Genomic DNA, 16868 nt, shown 5'->3' on the forward strand with positions numbered 1-16868 from the left:
TCTTCCCGGAGCTGCTCGGGGCTGGCTGCATAGACAGAAAATACAGAAATCAGAGACAAACCCAGTGTTGGTGGTCTAGACAGACTGTAGGATCACAGGCTTTGGAGTAAGACTAGTTGGTCTGGTTCTGATCCCAGGGCTGCCAGTAATTAGCTGTGGCATCTCAGGCAAGTTTCTTAACCTCTCTTGGACTCCATTTCCTCCTCTGTAAAATGGTGTAATAACGCCTATTTCAGGAGAAGGTTGTGAGAAGTATGAGAGTTAATATAGGTAAAGTGTGTGGTAGCCATTCAATAGCTCTGTGATCTTGGGTGTAAGTTATTTAATCTCCATAAAGCATAAAACGGGAATAATAGTACCTACCTCCAGGACCATTCATTTAATCTACTGACCATTATTGAGCACTGTTCCAGGCCCTGGAGACAGGGAGTTGTAAGGTTTAAATGAAATGACAGAGGCACTGGCTTGGCACGGGACCTAGTAGACATTAAAGGCCCAATAATAAAGAATAGTCATGAACTGTACCAAAAAAAGACTATTTCTTAGCTGTTGGCTTTGACTATGATTTTGAATTTAGAGCTAGCCTCAGCCAGGACAAGGAGGTGATCAATCATACAAGGTCATTTCCATAGTCCCCTGATTCAGAATACACTTCACTCCCCTGTATCCTGCCCATGGATAGCTAAGAAATAGTCCTTTTTTGTATAATTCATGGCTATTCTTTATTATTGGATCTTTATCATCTACTAGGTCCTGTGCCAAGCCCAACACCTCTATTATTTCATTTTAAATCTTACAACTCTGTGTCTCCAGGGCCTGGCACAGTGCTCAATAAATGTCAGTAGATTAAACGAACGGTCCTAGAGGTAGGTACTATTATCCCCATTTTACAGTTTGTAGAGATTAAATAACTTACTGAAGGTCACAGAACTATCGAATGGCTGAGCCAGAACTTGAACCTGGGTGAGTCCGCTTTCAAAGCCGTGAGTATTTACTTACCACAGTGTACTGTCTTTGATGTAGTGAAGAGCTATGACTTGGAAAATAAGACTTAAGGCCAGGTGTGGTGGCTCATGCCTGTAATCTCAGCACTTTGGGAGGCCGAGGCAGGTGGATCATCTGAGGTCAGGAGTTTGAGACCAGCCTGGTCAACATGGTGAAACCCCGTCTCTACTAATAATACAAAAATCAGCTGGGCATGGTGGTGCATGCCTGTAATCCCAGCTACTCCAGAGGCTGAGGCAGGAGAATCACTTGAACCCAGGAAGTGAAGGTTGCAGTGAGCCAAGATCGCTCCACGGCACTCTAGCCTGGGCAACAAGAGTAAAACTCCATCTCAAAAATATAATAATAAAATAAAAAATAAAAGAAGAAGAAAAAAGAAAATAACACTTAAGATTTAGGAAATAAATACCCTTATACCCTTGCCTGGAAGAGGAAACCCATGAGCATGGAGTCACGCTAAATTGAAACAGGCAGCATGCCCTTTTTCCATATCCAGCATTGATAAAAGAAAGAGAAAACACCGGAACTGGTTGTGCTGAAATAGAAGAAAACACACAGCACTTTTCTCACCGCATCAAGGAATCAAGGGGAGAAAATGGTGAAGAAAGTAAAAAACTAGGAATTCTAATAATACACTTGAGCCCTTTGAGCATGTCTAGTTAAGAGCACAGTCTCTGGAGTCGGGCATATCTGGATTTGAATTCTACTTCTGCCACTTGCTACCTACGTGACCTTAAGCAAGTTACTTAACCTCTTTAAGTATCAGTTTCCTCATCCGCAAAACAGAACACCCCTCCATAGGGTTGTTGTATGGGTGGATGAGATAACGTATGTAGATCACTTAGTGCAACAGTCAGCATATAGTCATTGATCAACAAATATTTGTTCCTAGTAGTACTAGTATTTCATTCTCTTTCCCCATTCTAAGATCAAATTTTGACCAAATAACAGGGAGAAACTGATCTCAAGAGACATGACAAGTCAGGATGGTTTTTAAAGCTGTGGAGTATTAAACCAGACTCCCTGCTCTATCTAAAATTGAGAGTTGTTCCAAACATACTTCTCTTTGGAGGCAACCTCAGTACAGTTTGGCCCACATGGTAGACGTGTTTTAGATTACTTCAGAGGCCAAGTTCAATGACACTGTCCCTTTTTTGGTCTTTATCCAGATGGCTTAATTCTAACCCTCTTTTCTTAATCCCATGCAAAGCTCAAGGCAATCAGATGTATGTTACTGTTGAGCCATCTATAACTTAGGAGGTTTTTTTTTTTTTTTTGACATTGCATTGATTGAGGCTTTAGACACTCCAGATTGAACTCCACTATCAACACACATGCACACACCACATACACACACACCCTACAACTCCTCCCAGGCAACATAGTCAGAGAATGCAAATATAGCTGACTACAAGCAGATGGAATCACTACCTAACTCTACTCCTCAAGCTTGGGCAGATAAACAACTCCCAATGATGGACAAGTCAGTGGAGCTCAGACTTGGCACCTGGGCTGACCCCCAACTCCACCCATCCTCTGAACTACTTTTGAAGCCATGGCAGAAGAATGCCACAGTGGGGTAGCCCCTGCTAGAGGAGGAAACCCCAAATGGAAGCTTCTTCCACAATTTCCAGACTGCAGGAAACAGTGAAATTCAAACACTGTATAACTTTTATTTATCAAGAGAGTCCTTTAATAGTGGAATGGGTTCAACACATTCTTCCCTTTAAAACTTTTCATCTTTGGATTAAATCCACAGCTTGAGGTTTTCAAGCTCTTCATCAACTGGTCCTACTTCTCAAGCCAGCCAACCTTATGTTCCTCAGCTCACTAAAATAAACATTCTGCTTTAGACTGGCTCACCTTCAAAGTGACCCCAATTCCAACAACACTCCCCAACCCATGTCCTTCATCTGCTCATTTATTCACACATACATTCAGTAAGAATTTACTGAGCACCTATTATGTGCTTTGCACTGTTTTTAACACAGAAGGACAATGGTTTCTATTTTCCAGGTCCACGGCCTGGTGGGAGAAACACTACTGGGTGCCAAGGGGCATGCTAGAGAGGTGTACAGAGTCTTCTCTCAAAGGGAAACTTGTTTTCCCCCCCATGGTATGCCCCATATCACACACACATGCACGCTCACACACACACACACACACACACACACACAACTCTAGACTACACTGGTTTCTTCATCTTTTCATACCTTTTTTTTTTTTTTGAAATGGAGTCTTGCTCTGTCACCCAGACTGGAGTACAGTGGTGTGATTTCAGCTCACTGCAACCCCCGCCTCCCAGGTTTAAGCAATTCTCCTGCCTCTGCCTCCCGAGTAGCTGGGATTACAGGCATGTGCCATCATGCCTGGCTAATTTTTGTATTTTTAGTAGAGACGGGGTTTTGCCATGTTGGCCAGGCTGGTCTTGAACTCCTGACTTCAGGTGATCCACCAGTCTCAGCCTCCCAAAGTGCTGGGATTACAGGCATGAGCCACCGCGCCCGGCTTCACACCCTTTTTAGAGTCTCTGCGCAAGTCTGTGTGGTGTGTAAACCATGAAGAAGCACCTGAGTATACATTGCTTTGTGTTGTTCTCTAATTACCTCCTACAAACGACTTCTCACCATCCCTCATAATTATAGATAGAGGTTAAATTCTTCACATTGCCTCGCACATTCCTGAGCACAGAATGAGCACCTGGGTAACCTCTTGGCCTGCTGATCTTTTCTGCATGCTGCAGCCAGAGTGATCTTTACAAAACACAGACATCATCTCCTTTCTTAAAAAACCTTCATTGAATTTCTTGCTCTGAGGATAAAGAATGAAAATCGTAACACAGCCAGAGGCACTGAGCCTGGTCAATCCTGTCTGCCTCTCGCATTGCCCTGCTGTGCTCTCCCAGCTCTCAGTTCCCTCTGTGGGGCTTTTGCAACCCCTGCCTGGAACCCTCCCCACTCCCTTCCCCATTTTGCCTTTTGAATCTTACTCATCCTTCATATTTCAGCTCAAGCAGCTCTCCCCTGGAAACGTTCCTACATCTACCAAATGAAATCAAGTTCCTCTTTGTCTTTTGACTCCATGAAATTGTTTCTTTCATTAAGAGCATTTATCTCAATTGTAATTAAACCTTAATTAGTGGGATGATTTGATTAATGACTGCCACCCCACTAGGTGGTAAGCTACATGAGAACAGTGGTTGTGTCTAGTTTTGCTCACAAGGCTGCTATCTCTAGCACCTGTCCCAGTACTGACACATAAAAAATATCTGCTGGATGACTCAATCAATGAATAAGTGAACATTAAATACGTAAGTGTGCCAAGCTCTGTACTCAATCCTGGGAATACAAAGATAATTAAGACTGGATCTCTACTCTCAAGGAGTTCAGAGTCAGGGGGCAAAGACATAAAAGTTCAAAGGGTACTGAGTGGTGGGATTGATTTTCAACATCTGCCATGGACACAGAGTTGGAGAATAACACTGTGAGTGCCATGGCACTTGATCTTGACACTTAACCTTGACACTTGGTTATCATTAAGTCATATTTGCTATATTCACCCAGATCATGAAGGGCCTTTGCCATGCTTAAGAGTTTGCACTTGGCTGGGCGCGGTGGCTCACGCTTGTGATCCCAGCACTTTGGGAGGCCGAGGCGGGCGGATCACGAGGTCAGGAGATCGAGACCACGGTGAAACCTTGTCTCTACTAAAAATACAAAAAATTAGCCGGGCGTGGTGGCGGGCGCCTGTAGTCCCAGCTACTCGGAGAGGCTGAGGCAGGAGAATGGCGTGAACCCGGGAGGCGGAGCTTGCAGTGAGCCGAGATTGCGCCACTGCACTCCAGCCTGGGTGACAGAGCAAGATTCCGTCTCAAAAAAAAAAAAAAAAAAAAAAAAAAGAGTTTGCACTTTAGCTCTGGTTTCAATCCGGGCAATAAATCTTCTGTAAAACTTTTTAAAGTTTTGTGTTTTAATAGACACATAACAATTATACATATTTATGGGGTACAGTAAAAACAGACTACACTTTTGTTTGCTTTTTGAGAGAGGGTCTCACTTTGTCACCCAGGCTGGAGTGCAGTGGTGCAAATATGGATCCCTGCAGCCTCAACCTCCTGGGGTCAAACAATTCTCCTGCCTCAGCCCTGCAAGTAGCTGGGACTACAGACACACGCCACACTGGGCTAATTTTTAAATTTTTTTCGTAGAGATGGGGTTTTACCACCTTGCCCAAGCTGGTCTTGAACTCCTGAGCTGAAACCATCCACCCACCTCAGCCTCCCAGAGTTCTGGGATTACAGGCATGAGCCACTGCACCAGGCCGCTACAGTTTTATACGTCTGCAAAGTAGGGCTATTTGAGCTCCCTTCCTCCCCAGTGACTCCATGGTTCTGCAGTAAGAATCAGTTCCCAGTAGCAGGGCTTAAATAACAGCTTAGGAACCTGGCAGAGGTTAAAAGGTCAAAGGACTGGAATCGGATGCCACCTGGTGGCCTGAGTTGAGCTTACCTGTTTTTCAGCGCCAGGGGCAAGGAGTTTGCCTTTTTTTTTTTTTTTTTTTTTTTTTTTTTTGAGATAGGGTCTCACACTGTCATCCAGTCTGGAGTGCAGTGGTGCGATCTCAGCTTACTGCAACCTCAGCCTTCCAGGCTCAAGCAGTCCTCCCACCTCAGCCTCCTGAGTAACTGGGATGACAGGCATGCAACACCTCGCCTGGCTAACTTTTTTTTAAATTTAGCTGGGGTTTTGCCATGTTTCTTAGGCTGGTCTTGAACTCCCGGGCTCAAGTGATCTGCCAGCCTTGGCCTCCCAGGGTGCTGGGAGAGTTTACATTTTGCTCTGCCTGTTTCTCTGCATTTAGCGAAAACCGTTCATCAGTACTCGAAAATGGTAAGTGTGCCTAGAGAACTAGGAAAGGGACAGAATTAATATGTCCGTAGGAGGGGCTGGGTGCGGTGGCTCACGCTTGTAATCCCAGCACTTTGGGAGGCCGAGGCGGGCAGATCACGAGGTCAGGAGATCGAGACCACGGTGAAACCCCGTCTCTATTAAAAATACAAAAAAATTAGCCGGGCGTGGTGGCGGGCGCCTGTAGTCCCAGCTACTCAGAGAGGCTGAGGCAGGAGAATGGCCTGAACCCGGGAGGCGGAGCTTGCAGTGAGCCGAGATCGCGCCACTGCACTCCAGCCTGGGCGACAGAGCGAGATTCCGTCTCAAAAAAAAAAAAAAAAAAAAAAAAAATGTCCGTAGGAGGAAAGAATAGCCTGGTTCATAGAAAATCCTAGACAAGCTCACCCATAGCAGGCGGTCTTGGGGTGGCCAGGCATGGCTTGGACTTGGGATGAAAGAAATGAAAGGAAACTCACAGGTGTAGGTTAATTTCTAAACTGGAATAGGTTTGCCCATTGTAAGAGGTGGTGTAACCAGAGGGAGGAATCGCCTCACATTTCCTCAGAACTGCCTTCAAGGATGCCCTACAGATTCTGGTGCTCATTTTCCATGGCAATCAGTTTGAGCCTCCATGCCACTGATAGTCTTTCTGTTCTTTGCCAGACCTAACTGTCTCTCTTTTTGATTCTCAGTTGTCACTCTGAAGCAATCTCAAAGCCTAATTGATACAAACATGATACTGGCTGAGCAAGGACTATCTTACCTCTACTGTGAATATCCGCTCTTTAAATGCAGTAACAGAAAGATTCTTAGAGGAGGTAACCCTGAGTTAAATCTTAAGAATTAAAAAGAGTTCACCCAGGGCCAGGAGCGGTGGCTCATGCCTGTAATCCCAGCACTTTAGAAGGACAAGGTGGGAGAGTCCCGAGTCCAGGAGTTCCAGACCAGCCTGGGCAACATGGCAAAACTCCATCTCTACAAAAGATATAAAAATTAGCCAGGTGTGGTAGCGCGCACCTGTAGTCACAGCTACCTGGGGGGCTGAGGCAGGAGGATCGCTTGAGCCCAGGAGGCAGAGGTTGCAGCGAGCTGAGATTGTACCACTGCACTCCAGCCTGATTGACAGAGTGAGACTCTTGTCAAAAAAAAAAAAAGAGTTACCTGGTCAAAGAGAAAGGGAAAGGGGAAGTCCATAAAGAGAGAACATCGTGTGCAAAGGCACAGAGGCCAGAAATATCATGGAATGTGCATGGAAATACCCAGAGTTGTTAAGATCTTCTTTGGCCTTAGCCCCTGTAATGTATGGAGACTCCAGCCCAAGATAAATTGTATTTATTCAACTACAGTTCACATTAAATATAAATTATATTTAACTATGGTGGTGTTGAGTTGCAGTGACTTGTGGCCATACTGTTACTTTTTGTAGGCATGTACTAATGTTAATTTTTCAGGATTTTTTCGTATGTGTTTTGAAGCCAATTCATTTTTTTAAACCTCAGGTCTATATAGCACCTGTTGAATAACAGCATAGCACTGAGCAGTTCAGAGTTACTGAGGTTAAAATTCAAAGTAGAGAACGAAGAGATGAGAGCAGAGAAGCAACTGGGAGCCAGGGTACAGGAAGGCTTATGGGCCATATAAGTGACTTGCACTTTATTGCAGCACTACATAATGTCAATTATTAGTATTAACAGTATTAATTTGCTTACAAATACTTATTGAGCCTGGAACTGTTCTAGACAAAACAGATAAAATCTCTACCCTCAAGTCACTTACATTATCGCAAGCCATTAAAGAATTTTGATCAGGAGAGTGTCTCCATCAGACATGCCTGTAACGTAGCTTCCCCTGGAGATGGTGTAGAAGATGGATTGGAGGGGGTCAAGAGTGGAAACAGCGAGATTTGTTAGAAGGCTGAAGCAGAAGTAGGGCTCTAGACCTGGGCAAAAGTGAGCCATAGAAAGCTAAGAGGAGAAGCAAGATACGAAAAAGAGAGCTCCGGCATGGGCATCAAGAGATCTGAGTCCCAGTAACAAATCTGCCGTTAATATTTCTCCTCTTTGACCCTCAGTTTCTCCCTCTGCAAAATGAAGGAGTCTTCTCTATTCATTACTATTTCTTCATAGTATTATTATTATTGCATAGAAAAATCAACTGTGTATATTGGGAGGACTACTTATGGATCAGCTCTTGGCAAAATTGGGAAACAGACAACGTTGACCTTGAGTTTTCTTATGAAAATTCCCATAAAATATCAAGCAACAGGACACACTGTCACTCAGCCTTACCAAGCTGGGAGAGGGGTCAGGGAGAAGGACTCCCTTCTGCTTGGACCTACAGCAAGTGCTCTGTTGATATTTGAAAAAGAACATTAAGGACATTATGTGCTGTTATAACTGTTAGCGTTTCTCTTCCTAATAAAAATGGCTCATATTTAGAGTGATAAGGATATGCTAGGCACAGTTCTAAGCATTTTATGTGCATCATTTCATTCAATTTTCACTACAGCCCTGCGAGGCAGATATTGTTCTTTTTTAATTGTATTGTTTAATGGACATATCATAAATTTACATATTCATGGAGTACCTAGTGATGTTTCAATATGTATGAATGTATAGTGATCAGATCAAGGCAATTAGCATGTCTATTATCTGAAACATTTGTCATTTACTTGTGTTGAGGCTGTTCTATCTTCCCTCTAGCTATTCGAAACTATACAATATATTATTGTTAACTATAGTCATTTCACATATTCTTATTCATATTTCATAGTTGAGAAAATTAAGATCCAGAGAGATTAAGTAAATCTACAGAGTTAAGAAGAGGCAGAAATGGGGTTACTAACAATTATACTGTACCTTTCACATCAGATAGCTTTCTTAGCTAATGCTTCCCTTATGTGCAACGATTGAACAGCTAAAAAAAATGGTGTGAGTAATGTGGCTTTCTGGGGGTGTGGCCTAGACTGGTCATAGAATTTAGTGTCAAGTAGACTAGGATTATAAGGGCTCAGGGAAGTTACAAGGCTGAGTTCAGAGCCAGAAACCTGAAAACTTTTTTTTTTTTTTTTTTTGAGACGGAGTCTCGCTCTGTCACCCAGGCTGGAGTGCAGTGGCGCGATCTCTGCTCACTGCAAGCTCCGCCTCCCGGGTTCATGCCATTCTCCTGCCTCAGCGTCCCGAGTAGCTGGGACTACAGGCACCCACCACCACGCCCCGCTAATTTTTTGTATTTTTTGGTAGAGACGGGGTTTCACCGTGTTAGCCAGGATGGTCTCGATCTCCTGACCTCATGATCTGCCTGCCTTGGCCTCCTAAAGTGCTGGGATTACAGGCGTGAGCCACTGCGCCCAGCCAAAACTGTTTCTGAAGATTGTTCTACATTCCAAGTTGCTAAACATTAAGTTCCATATAGCAAATGCACGTGGGGAACCCACCCTGGTTACAAATCCAAGCCCTAAACTATTCCTGCTCTGCTTCTTAAGCAGCAAAATATAGGGGTAGAAGATGTAATAGAACTCGACGTCTTCCCAGTTTTATTTGTGTGTGTGTGTTTTATTTTTATCTATTTTTTTTTTTTTTTTGACAGGGTCTCACTCTGATACCCAGGCTGGAGTGCAGTGGCATGATCTTGGCTCACTGTAGCCTCCACCTCCCAGGTTCAAGCAATTCTCCTGCTTCAGCCTTCCAAGTAGCTGGGACCACAGGCGCATGCCACCATGCCCGGCTAATTTTTGCATTTTTTTAGTAGAGTCAGAGTTTCACCATGTTGGCCAGGCTGGTCTCAAATTCCTGACCTCAAGTGATCTGCCCGTCTTGGCCTTCCAAAGTGCTGGGAGTACAGGCGTGGGCCACCATGCCCGGCCTTGTGTATTTTTTTTTTAAATAGTGACTTTTGAGCTGAAAATATCCTTTTCCTTTTTGGTTTCTTTTTACTAAGGCTGTTGTTTTTAAATCTACTCTCCTTTAAACTTTTCTTGTTTTCTTTTAGATTCCGCCTTGCTTTGCCAGAGTCCAATCGCAGCAATATTGAGGTAGGAATCTGAACTCTTAGGGTTACCGGGCACTGGAAGAACAAGGATTCTCTACTATATATAATAGCGAGTTAATTGTTTTCTGTGCCTCTGAGTCCTTGATTTCTCCATAATTATAGGACTTAACTTTGAAATTCTGTATGTAGCTACTCATCAATTGAGCCCATTAACCATTCAAGAGAGGAACTCTACAGTTTACTTTTATTTATGCAGAAATACTTTTTTAAAAACTCAAAAGACCGTTGAGACATTTTATAATGTTAGAAAAACAGGCATTCTCAGGGAATGCCTGTTTTCTCAATAAAATAATCCTCTAGAGTTAATTTATAGACAAGAATCCCAAACGAATATGTAAATTATTAAGCCATGATAAGGTTTACTCTTTGAACACTTTCTGCCCATCTCCTAAAATTAGGTCAATGCTGCTTGTATGGATACCTTTGTGGGAGGGGGGTTCCCAGCCTGGTGACTTTCTGATTGGAAGAGGACATCCCAACATGTGACTTGGAATCCCCCTTCCCTCAAGCTTCAGGAAGATCAGCTACATCACTACCTCATACATTCATGGATGGCGCTATCATAGAGAAGTTAAGTGGGTTTTGGTGTCCGAATTCCCGGGTAGAATAGTGCCTAGTTCATGGGCAGCACTACGTAATGTTAATTTTTATTATTAACAGTATTCATTTACTTACAAATGCTTATTAAGCCCAGAACTGTTCTAGACAAAACAGATAAAATCTCTACCCTCAAGACACATTCTAAAGCAGTGGTTCTCAACTAGTGATTCTCAGCCAGGAACATCTGGCAATGTCTGAAGACATTTTTGGTTGTCCCAGCCTGGGACGGAAGGAGACATACTAATGACACTGTGGGTAGAGGCCAGGGATGCTGCTAAACATTCACAGTGCACAAGACAGCTCCCAACAACAAAGAATGATCCATCCCAAAACGTCGAGAGTGCCACTACTGGGAAACCCTGTTCCAGAGTGTGTGTGATTGTGCTTATGTGTGTGTGACAGGCTGAGAGTAGCAGACAACAAACAAACAAATACAGTGTTTACTAAAAGAAATACTACAGAGAAAAAGAAATCAGGATAGGCAGTGCAAGTAGGTAAGGAACTGAAATTACAACCTTGGGGTTGTTGAAAGGATTAGCTGAGATTATATATGAAATGCACTTAGCACATTGACCACATAGTAGGCATTAAATGAACAGTGGCCACTATTTTCATATTTGCAGTAACTATTTCAGTTATTGTCATTTCTGTGTTTTCATATTTACAATAATTATTTCAGTTATTGTCATTTTTATGTCAAGAGGCAGTGTAGCATAATAGTTTTGGACATAAACTCTGAGGTCCCAACTGCAAAAGTGAATTCCCATTGTCCATTTTCATACTGGTGATAAAGACATACCCACTGCACTCCAGCCTGGGCAACAGAGTGAACCTCCATCTCAAAAAAAAAAAAATTTAAATAAAAAAAAAGATAAATTGGGTGTTCTGGGGATGGCATTAGCTTTGGAGCGTGATGTAATGCAAGGGAACTCCTGTGGCTGAGATTCCCAGTAACTAAAGGGAAGAGTGCTAATTGGGAAATCTAATAGTTGTTCTTGATTGTCTTGGTAGATATCTGAGCTGCCACATTTGCTGACACCATGTAGTCCTCTGAATTTGCTATCACCAAAATCCAGTGCAGAGGGAAGCAGAAGAACTTTTTCCTCAAGAGGGAAAAAGTTAGAAAACACTAATATGATTTTCTACAAAGCTAGTATATCCCTCTGAGAAGATCCTAGTTATTGCTTTCTAGCCTGAGAAGTTCTGAGAAAGTGCACATCCAAACCAGGCATGGTACTTTTCGAAGCACCCATGATTGGCTAGGCATGGTGGCTCCCACCTGTAATCCTAGCAATTTGGAAAGTCAAGGTGGGAGGTTCACTTGAGCCCAGGACTTTGAGACTGGGCAACATAGTGAGACTCTGTCCCTAAAAAATTTTTTTTTAACTTAGCCAGGTGTAGTGGTGCACACTTGTAGTCCCAGCTACTTGAGAGGCTGAGGCAGGAAGACTGCTTGAGCCCAGGAGTTCGAGGCTGGAGAGAGCCATGATCACACTACTGCACTCCAGCCTGGGTACAAAGCAAAAAAAAAAAAAGCCCAATCTGGCAATTGATTCTATTTCCTCTTTTATTTTAGATCTTGAGGTTTGAAAATATTCTGTCCTCCATTCTTCACTTTGGAGTCCTCCCACTGGCCAATGGTAAGGGATTATCAGGAAACAATGTGACTGTAACATCGGCTAACATCTAACATCTGCATCGGCTGCACTGGGGATTGTTTGGGACTTTCCACCCTGAAGCTTGTACTTCTATCATGTTATCATGAATCCAGGCCAGCGTCAGAATTTGCAAAGTTTGTACAATTAGTTATTCTAGGTCCAAGCCCTGTTAGCAATTCTATTTGCAAACTCAGCAAGATTGGCTAACTCTGGTTGAGTTAAGGAGATTGAAACCATGCTCCTTAGGCAGTAAAGAATCTCCTTCTAGTCAACCGGAAATGAGATTATTTTCCCTACGGGATATCTCTGTGGGTCTTAGGCAAGGCCCAATAACTGGATAGACAACAGTTTTCATGAATGACAATCCTGGGCCTTCTCCTTGCATAGCGGTTGTTCATAAACTGCAGTATCTGGAGTCTGGCCCAGTTAAAATATTTTTTGTATTAGACACCAAAATGTTGTCCAAGACCCACTAATTAGGTTCAAAACATACATCGGGCAGGCTAAAATGGACAGCATTTCTTTACTGTCCAAATGAACATAATTGTAGGTGCATTTTTTATTAATCACGGATTAATGAGCAATTCTTCCAGGAAAATTCTAGGGACATATCAGAGAGAATGTAAACATGGAACCAGGGAGAATGAAAAGATCAACTATTAAAAATCTGTCCACGCCAGGCACGGTGGCTCACACCTGTAATCCCAGCACTTTGGGAGGTCAAGGCAGGCAGATCACCTGAGGTCAGGAGTTCGAGACCAGCCTGGCCAACATGGTGAAACCCCATCTCTACTAAAAATACAAAGAAACTTAGCCAGGCATGATGGTGGGCATCTGTAATCTCAGCTACTCAGGAGGCTGATGCAGGAGAATTGCCTGTACCTGGGAGGCAGAGGTTGCAGTGAGCCAAGATCACGCCATTACATTCCAGCCTGGGCAACAAGAGCAAAACTCCATCTCAAAAAAAAAAAAAGCTGTCAGTCTCTTACTAAAAAGCTTGCTAAAACCTCTGTGCTTGTGCCCAGTTATTTTACGTCTTGTTCTGTATTTCAGCAAAATTGCAGCAAGGATTTCCTCTGCCCAATCCACACAAAATCTCATTCTTCAATTCAGATATTGAAGTTCTTGAGGTAAGAACGCAAATCTCACTTCTTAGCTGACCCATTTCTTTTTATAGTAGACTAAGCCTCCTCCCGTTTTGCTTGTTGTTTGTTTTTGTCCTGCTTTGCTTTTTCCCAGACCAAGGAATTTTATAAACATGTTTAGCTCTTAAATCACAATTAACAAGAAAGTATTTACAGTTGAGTTTAAAAATCAGACCAAGATCAATTTCACTTAGCAGCCAAATCCACAGTACAAGAAGATGCCCTTTAGCATGCTTTATTTTACTTATTCCACAAGGCAACATGTAAGGCTGGGATTATTAGTCCCATTTTACAGATGAGGAAAGTAGGACTCAGAGAGAAGTGTCTCAGGCAGCTGGAAAGGAGCATGGCTGAGACAGGACTGGCTCTTCTGATTCTCCCAGTCAGATGACTTTCCCCTGAACAAAAGACACCCCTCTGAGTTCAGGAATCGAATTGTTTTCTGGCTAATCATTATGAACTCACTTCAGAATACCTCTTTTTCTTTATTTTTGGCATTGTTGTTTGTTTGGGGAAGTGGAAATATGTTTCTAAAGAAATTCTCCAATCCTGTACAGTCCAGGGGTCCTCCAACACCCAGGCCCAGGACCTGTCCCGGTCTGTGGCCTGTTAGGAACCTGGTTGCACAGCTGGAGGTGAGCGGCCAAGAAGCGAGCATGACTGCCTGAGCTCCGCCTCCTATCAGATCAGCAGCAGCATTAGATTCTCATAGGAGCACAAACCCTATAGTGAACTGCGTGTGTGAGGGATCTAGGTTGCACGCTCCTTATGAGACTCTAACTAATGCCTGATGATCTGAGGTGGAACAGTTTGATCCCGAAAGCATCCCCCAATCCCAGTCAGTGGAAAAACTGTCTTCCATGAAACCGGTTGCTGGTGCCAATAAGGCTGGGGACTGCTGCCGTACACTACCGTGCATGCCCTCCCGCCTCCCTGCTTCTCCCCCACTGCTTCTACAATGGCTGAGTCACGTCAGGTGGCAGTACTCCAAAATGGTCTTTCCTTTGTCTGGGGCATTCACAAAGCAGGGCCAGGGTAGAGGAAGGCCTGCCTCTGCAGGACCTGGTAAAGAAACCATCTCTCAGCTGGGCATGGTGGCTCACGTTTGTAATTCCCAACACTTTGGGAGGCTGAGGTGGGCAGATCACTTAAGGTCAGGAGTTCGACACCAGCCTGGCCAAAATGGTGAAACCCCGTCTCTACTAAAAATACAAAAATTAGCTGGATGTGGTGGCACACGCCTGTAGTCCCAGCTGCTCAGGAGACTGAGGCATGAGAATCACTTGAACTCGAGAGACGGAGCTTGCAGTGAGCCGAGATCGCACCACCACACTCCAGCCTGGGTGACAGAGTGAGACTCCATCTCAAAAATTAAAATAATAAAAAAAGGCGCTATGTCTTCCTCACCCCTCAGACAAACCCAGACATGCCCAAGTTTTGACATTATCTTCATTGTCACATCCTTTCCAGGGTTTCCTTTTGATTTCCACTGACCTGAAGTATGAAACGTCCTCAAAGCAGCAGCCAAGTTTCCATGGTTGGGAAGGTCTGAACCTGATAAGTGGACAGTGGAGGGGGAAGTCAGCCCCTTGATTGCCGGTTTGCAATTCACCCCAGGAAGTAAATGGTCCTTAATCCCACAACTACTGTAAACCCAGAAGGGGAAGACAGTACACACTGGAATTGCAAAGCCCTTGTGAATTGCTTAGGCAGAAAGTTTTCTTTCTCAAGCCTTCAGGAACCCAGAATAAGGCAGACTGTGTTAAAGGGCTAAATAGAGGTGTCTGAATGTGAGTGTATGCATGCTGCGTGTGCCTGTGTTTATGTTTGTTTGTTTGTTTGGGGCAAGAAAGATTCTAGGACAAGAGCTAGGCACGTACTTCTGACCAGGTGGGTAAGAAACTCTTAAGTCTGTATTTGTATTGGTCATTCTCAGTGGAAATACCTTAGGCCCTCTAGTGGTTTTCCCCTACCTGCATATTGGTTTTCATGTTTTATATTCACTGTTACTGTCTTCTGTGTTTAATTAAAATTGTTTTCTATCAACTTCAATCTTGTTTTTTTTTTATTTGAGAAATGTCCTGCCCTGAATTTTTTAAAAATAAAATAAAATAAGAGGCCAGCCACAGTAGGTCATGCCTGTAATCCCAGCACTTTGGGAGGCCAAGGTGGGCGGATCATGAGGTCAAGAGGTCGAGACTATCCTGGCCAACATGGTGAAACCCAGTCTCTACTAAAAATACAAAAATTAGCTGGGAGTGGTGGCACGCACCTGTAGTCCCAGCTACTTGGGAGGCTGAGGCAGAAGAATCAGTTGAACCTCGGAGGCAGAGGTTGCTGTGAGCCAAGATGGTGCCACTGCACTCCAGCCAGACAGAGTGAGATTCCGTCTTAATATAATATAATATGACATAGAAAAGGGAAGAGACCTGAGGTTGTACAGATGTCAAGGCTTGATTTTAAAAGAGAATTATTTACCTCTGAAATCTTTCCAAGAAGAAACAGGGTAACCACAGGAAACTCTAAAAGTTGCATCACTTCAGGCTTTAGGATTTTTCACCCACCACAGATTCAATGACATGGCAGTGCAGAGTACTAAACTCAGACAATTCATAATTGAGAATGATATTAATGTGTCAGAGCACCTAATCAATGGGGAGAAATTGGGGCAGAAGAGAAGAAAAGCGGAACCAGTGTAGATAATGCAATAAATGAATGGAAACTACATACTGTTTTTTTGCAGCACTTACAGTCTAGTGGGGGAATGGAAAGAGGAGAGCTGTTTATAGAGTGCTTGCCGTGTGCCAAGCCCCGTGCTGATTACCCCTCCAGTGTCACTTCATTTAGCCTTCTACTCAAGAAAGAATTATGATCCCATTTTAGAGATGATGCAACAGAGATAAGAGGGGTTAATCACACCAAGCCAGTAAATGGCACAGATAGAAATTGAATCTTGCGGCCGGGCGCGGTGGCTCACGCTTGTAATCCCAGCACTTTGGGAGGCCGAGGTGGGCGGATCCCGAGGTCAGGAGATCGAGACCACGGTGAAACCCCGTCTCTACTAAAAATACAAAAAATTAGCCGGGCGTGGTGGCGGGCACCTGTAATCCCAGCTACTAGGAGAGGCTGAGGCAGGAGAATGGCGTGAACCCGGGAGGCGGAGCTTGCAGTGAGCCGAGATTGCGCCACTGCACTCCAGCCTGGGCGACAGAGCGAGACTCCGTCTCAAAAAAAAAAAAAAAAAAAAAAAAAAAAAAAAAAAAAAAAAAAAAAAAAAAAGAAATTGAATCTTGCAAGTCTTTATAATCCCAAAGTTGTAGTTGTTGACATGAGGCCTAACTCGAAACTGAAATCCCTTAAAGCTCACTTACCACTATGAACAAGAGACACGGCATATAAAAGCATGATTAAAGAGGTCTTGATCATCAAAGGAGGCTGGACTGGGGAGTTTTGGCGATCCATAAGGGATGTGATTTGATCATTTTGTAGTACATGTCTGGCCATAATAGATGCACCCACAT

General features: G+C 43.6%; 1 protein-coding gene across 1 annotated transcript in view; it reads left to right on the forward strand.

Annotated features, from left to right (window-relative positions):
* BPIFC (BPI fold containing family C) overlaps positions 1-15397 on the forward strand; it is a 50897-nt gene extending 35500 nt beyond the window's left edge. Inside the window, exons 14-17 of the mRNA XM_003258129.2 lie at positions 9885-9927; positions 12121-12184; positions 13256-13332; positions 14818-15397. Of these exons, the coding sequence (XP_003258177.2) occupies positions 9885-9927; positions 12121-12184; positions 13256-13332; positions 14818-14940 (307 nt within the window). The 3' untranslated portion in view covers positions 14941-15397. The remainder of the gene's footprint in view (positions 1-9884; positions 9928-12120; positions 12185-13255; positions 13333-14817) is intronic.
* Positions 15398-16868: the final 1471 nt, after the last annotated feature.

This window comes from Nomascus leucogenys, chromosome 7b, assembly GCF_006542625.1.
Source record: "Nomascus leucogenys isolate Asia chromosome 7b, Asia_NLE_v1, whole genome shotgun sequence".
NCBI classification, from domain to species: Eukaryota; Metazoa; Chordata; class Mammalia; order Primates; family Hylobatidae; genus Nomascus; species Nomascus leucogenys.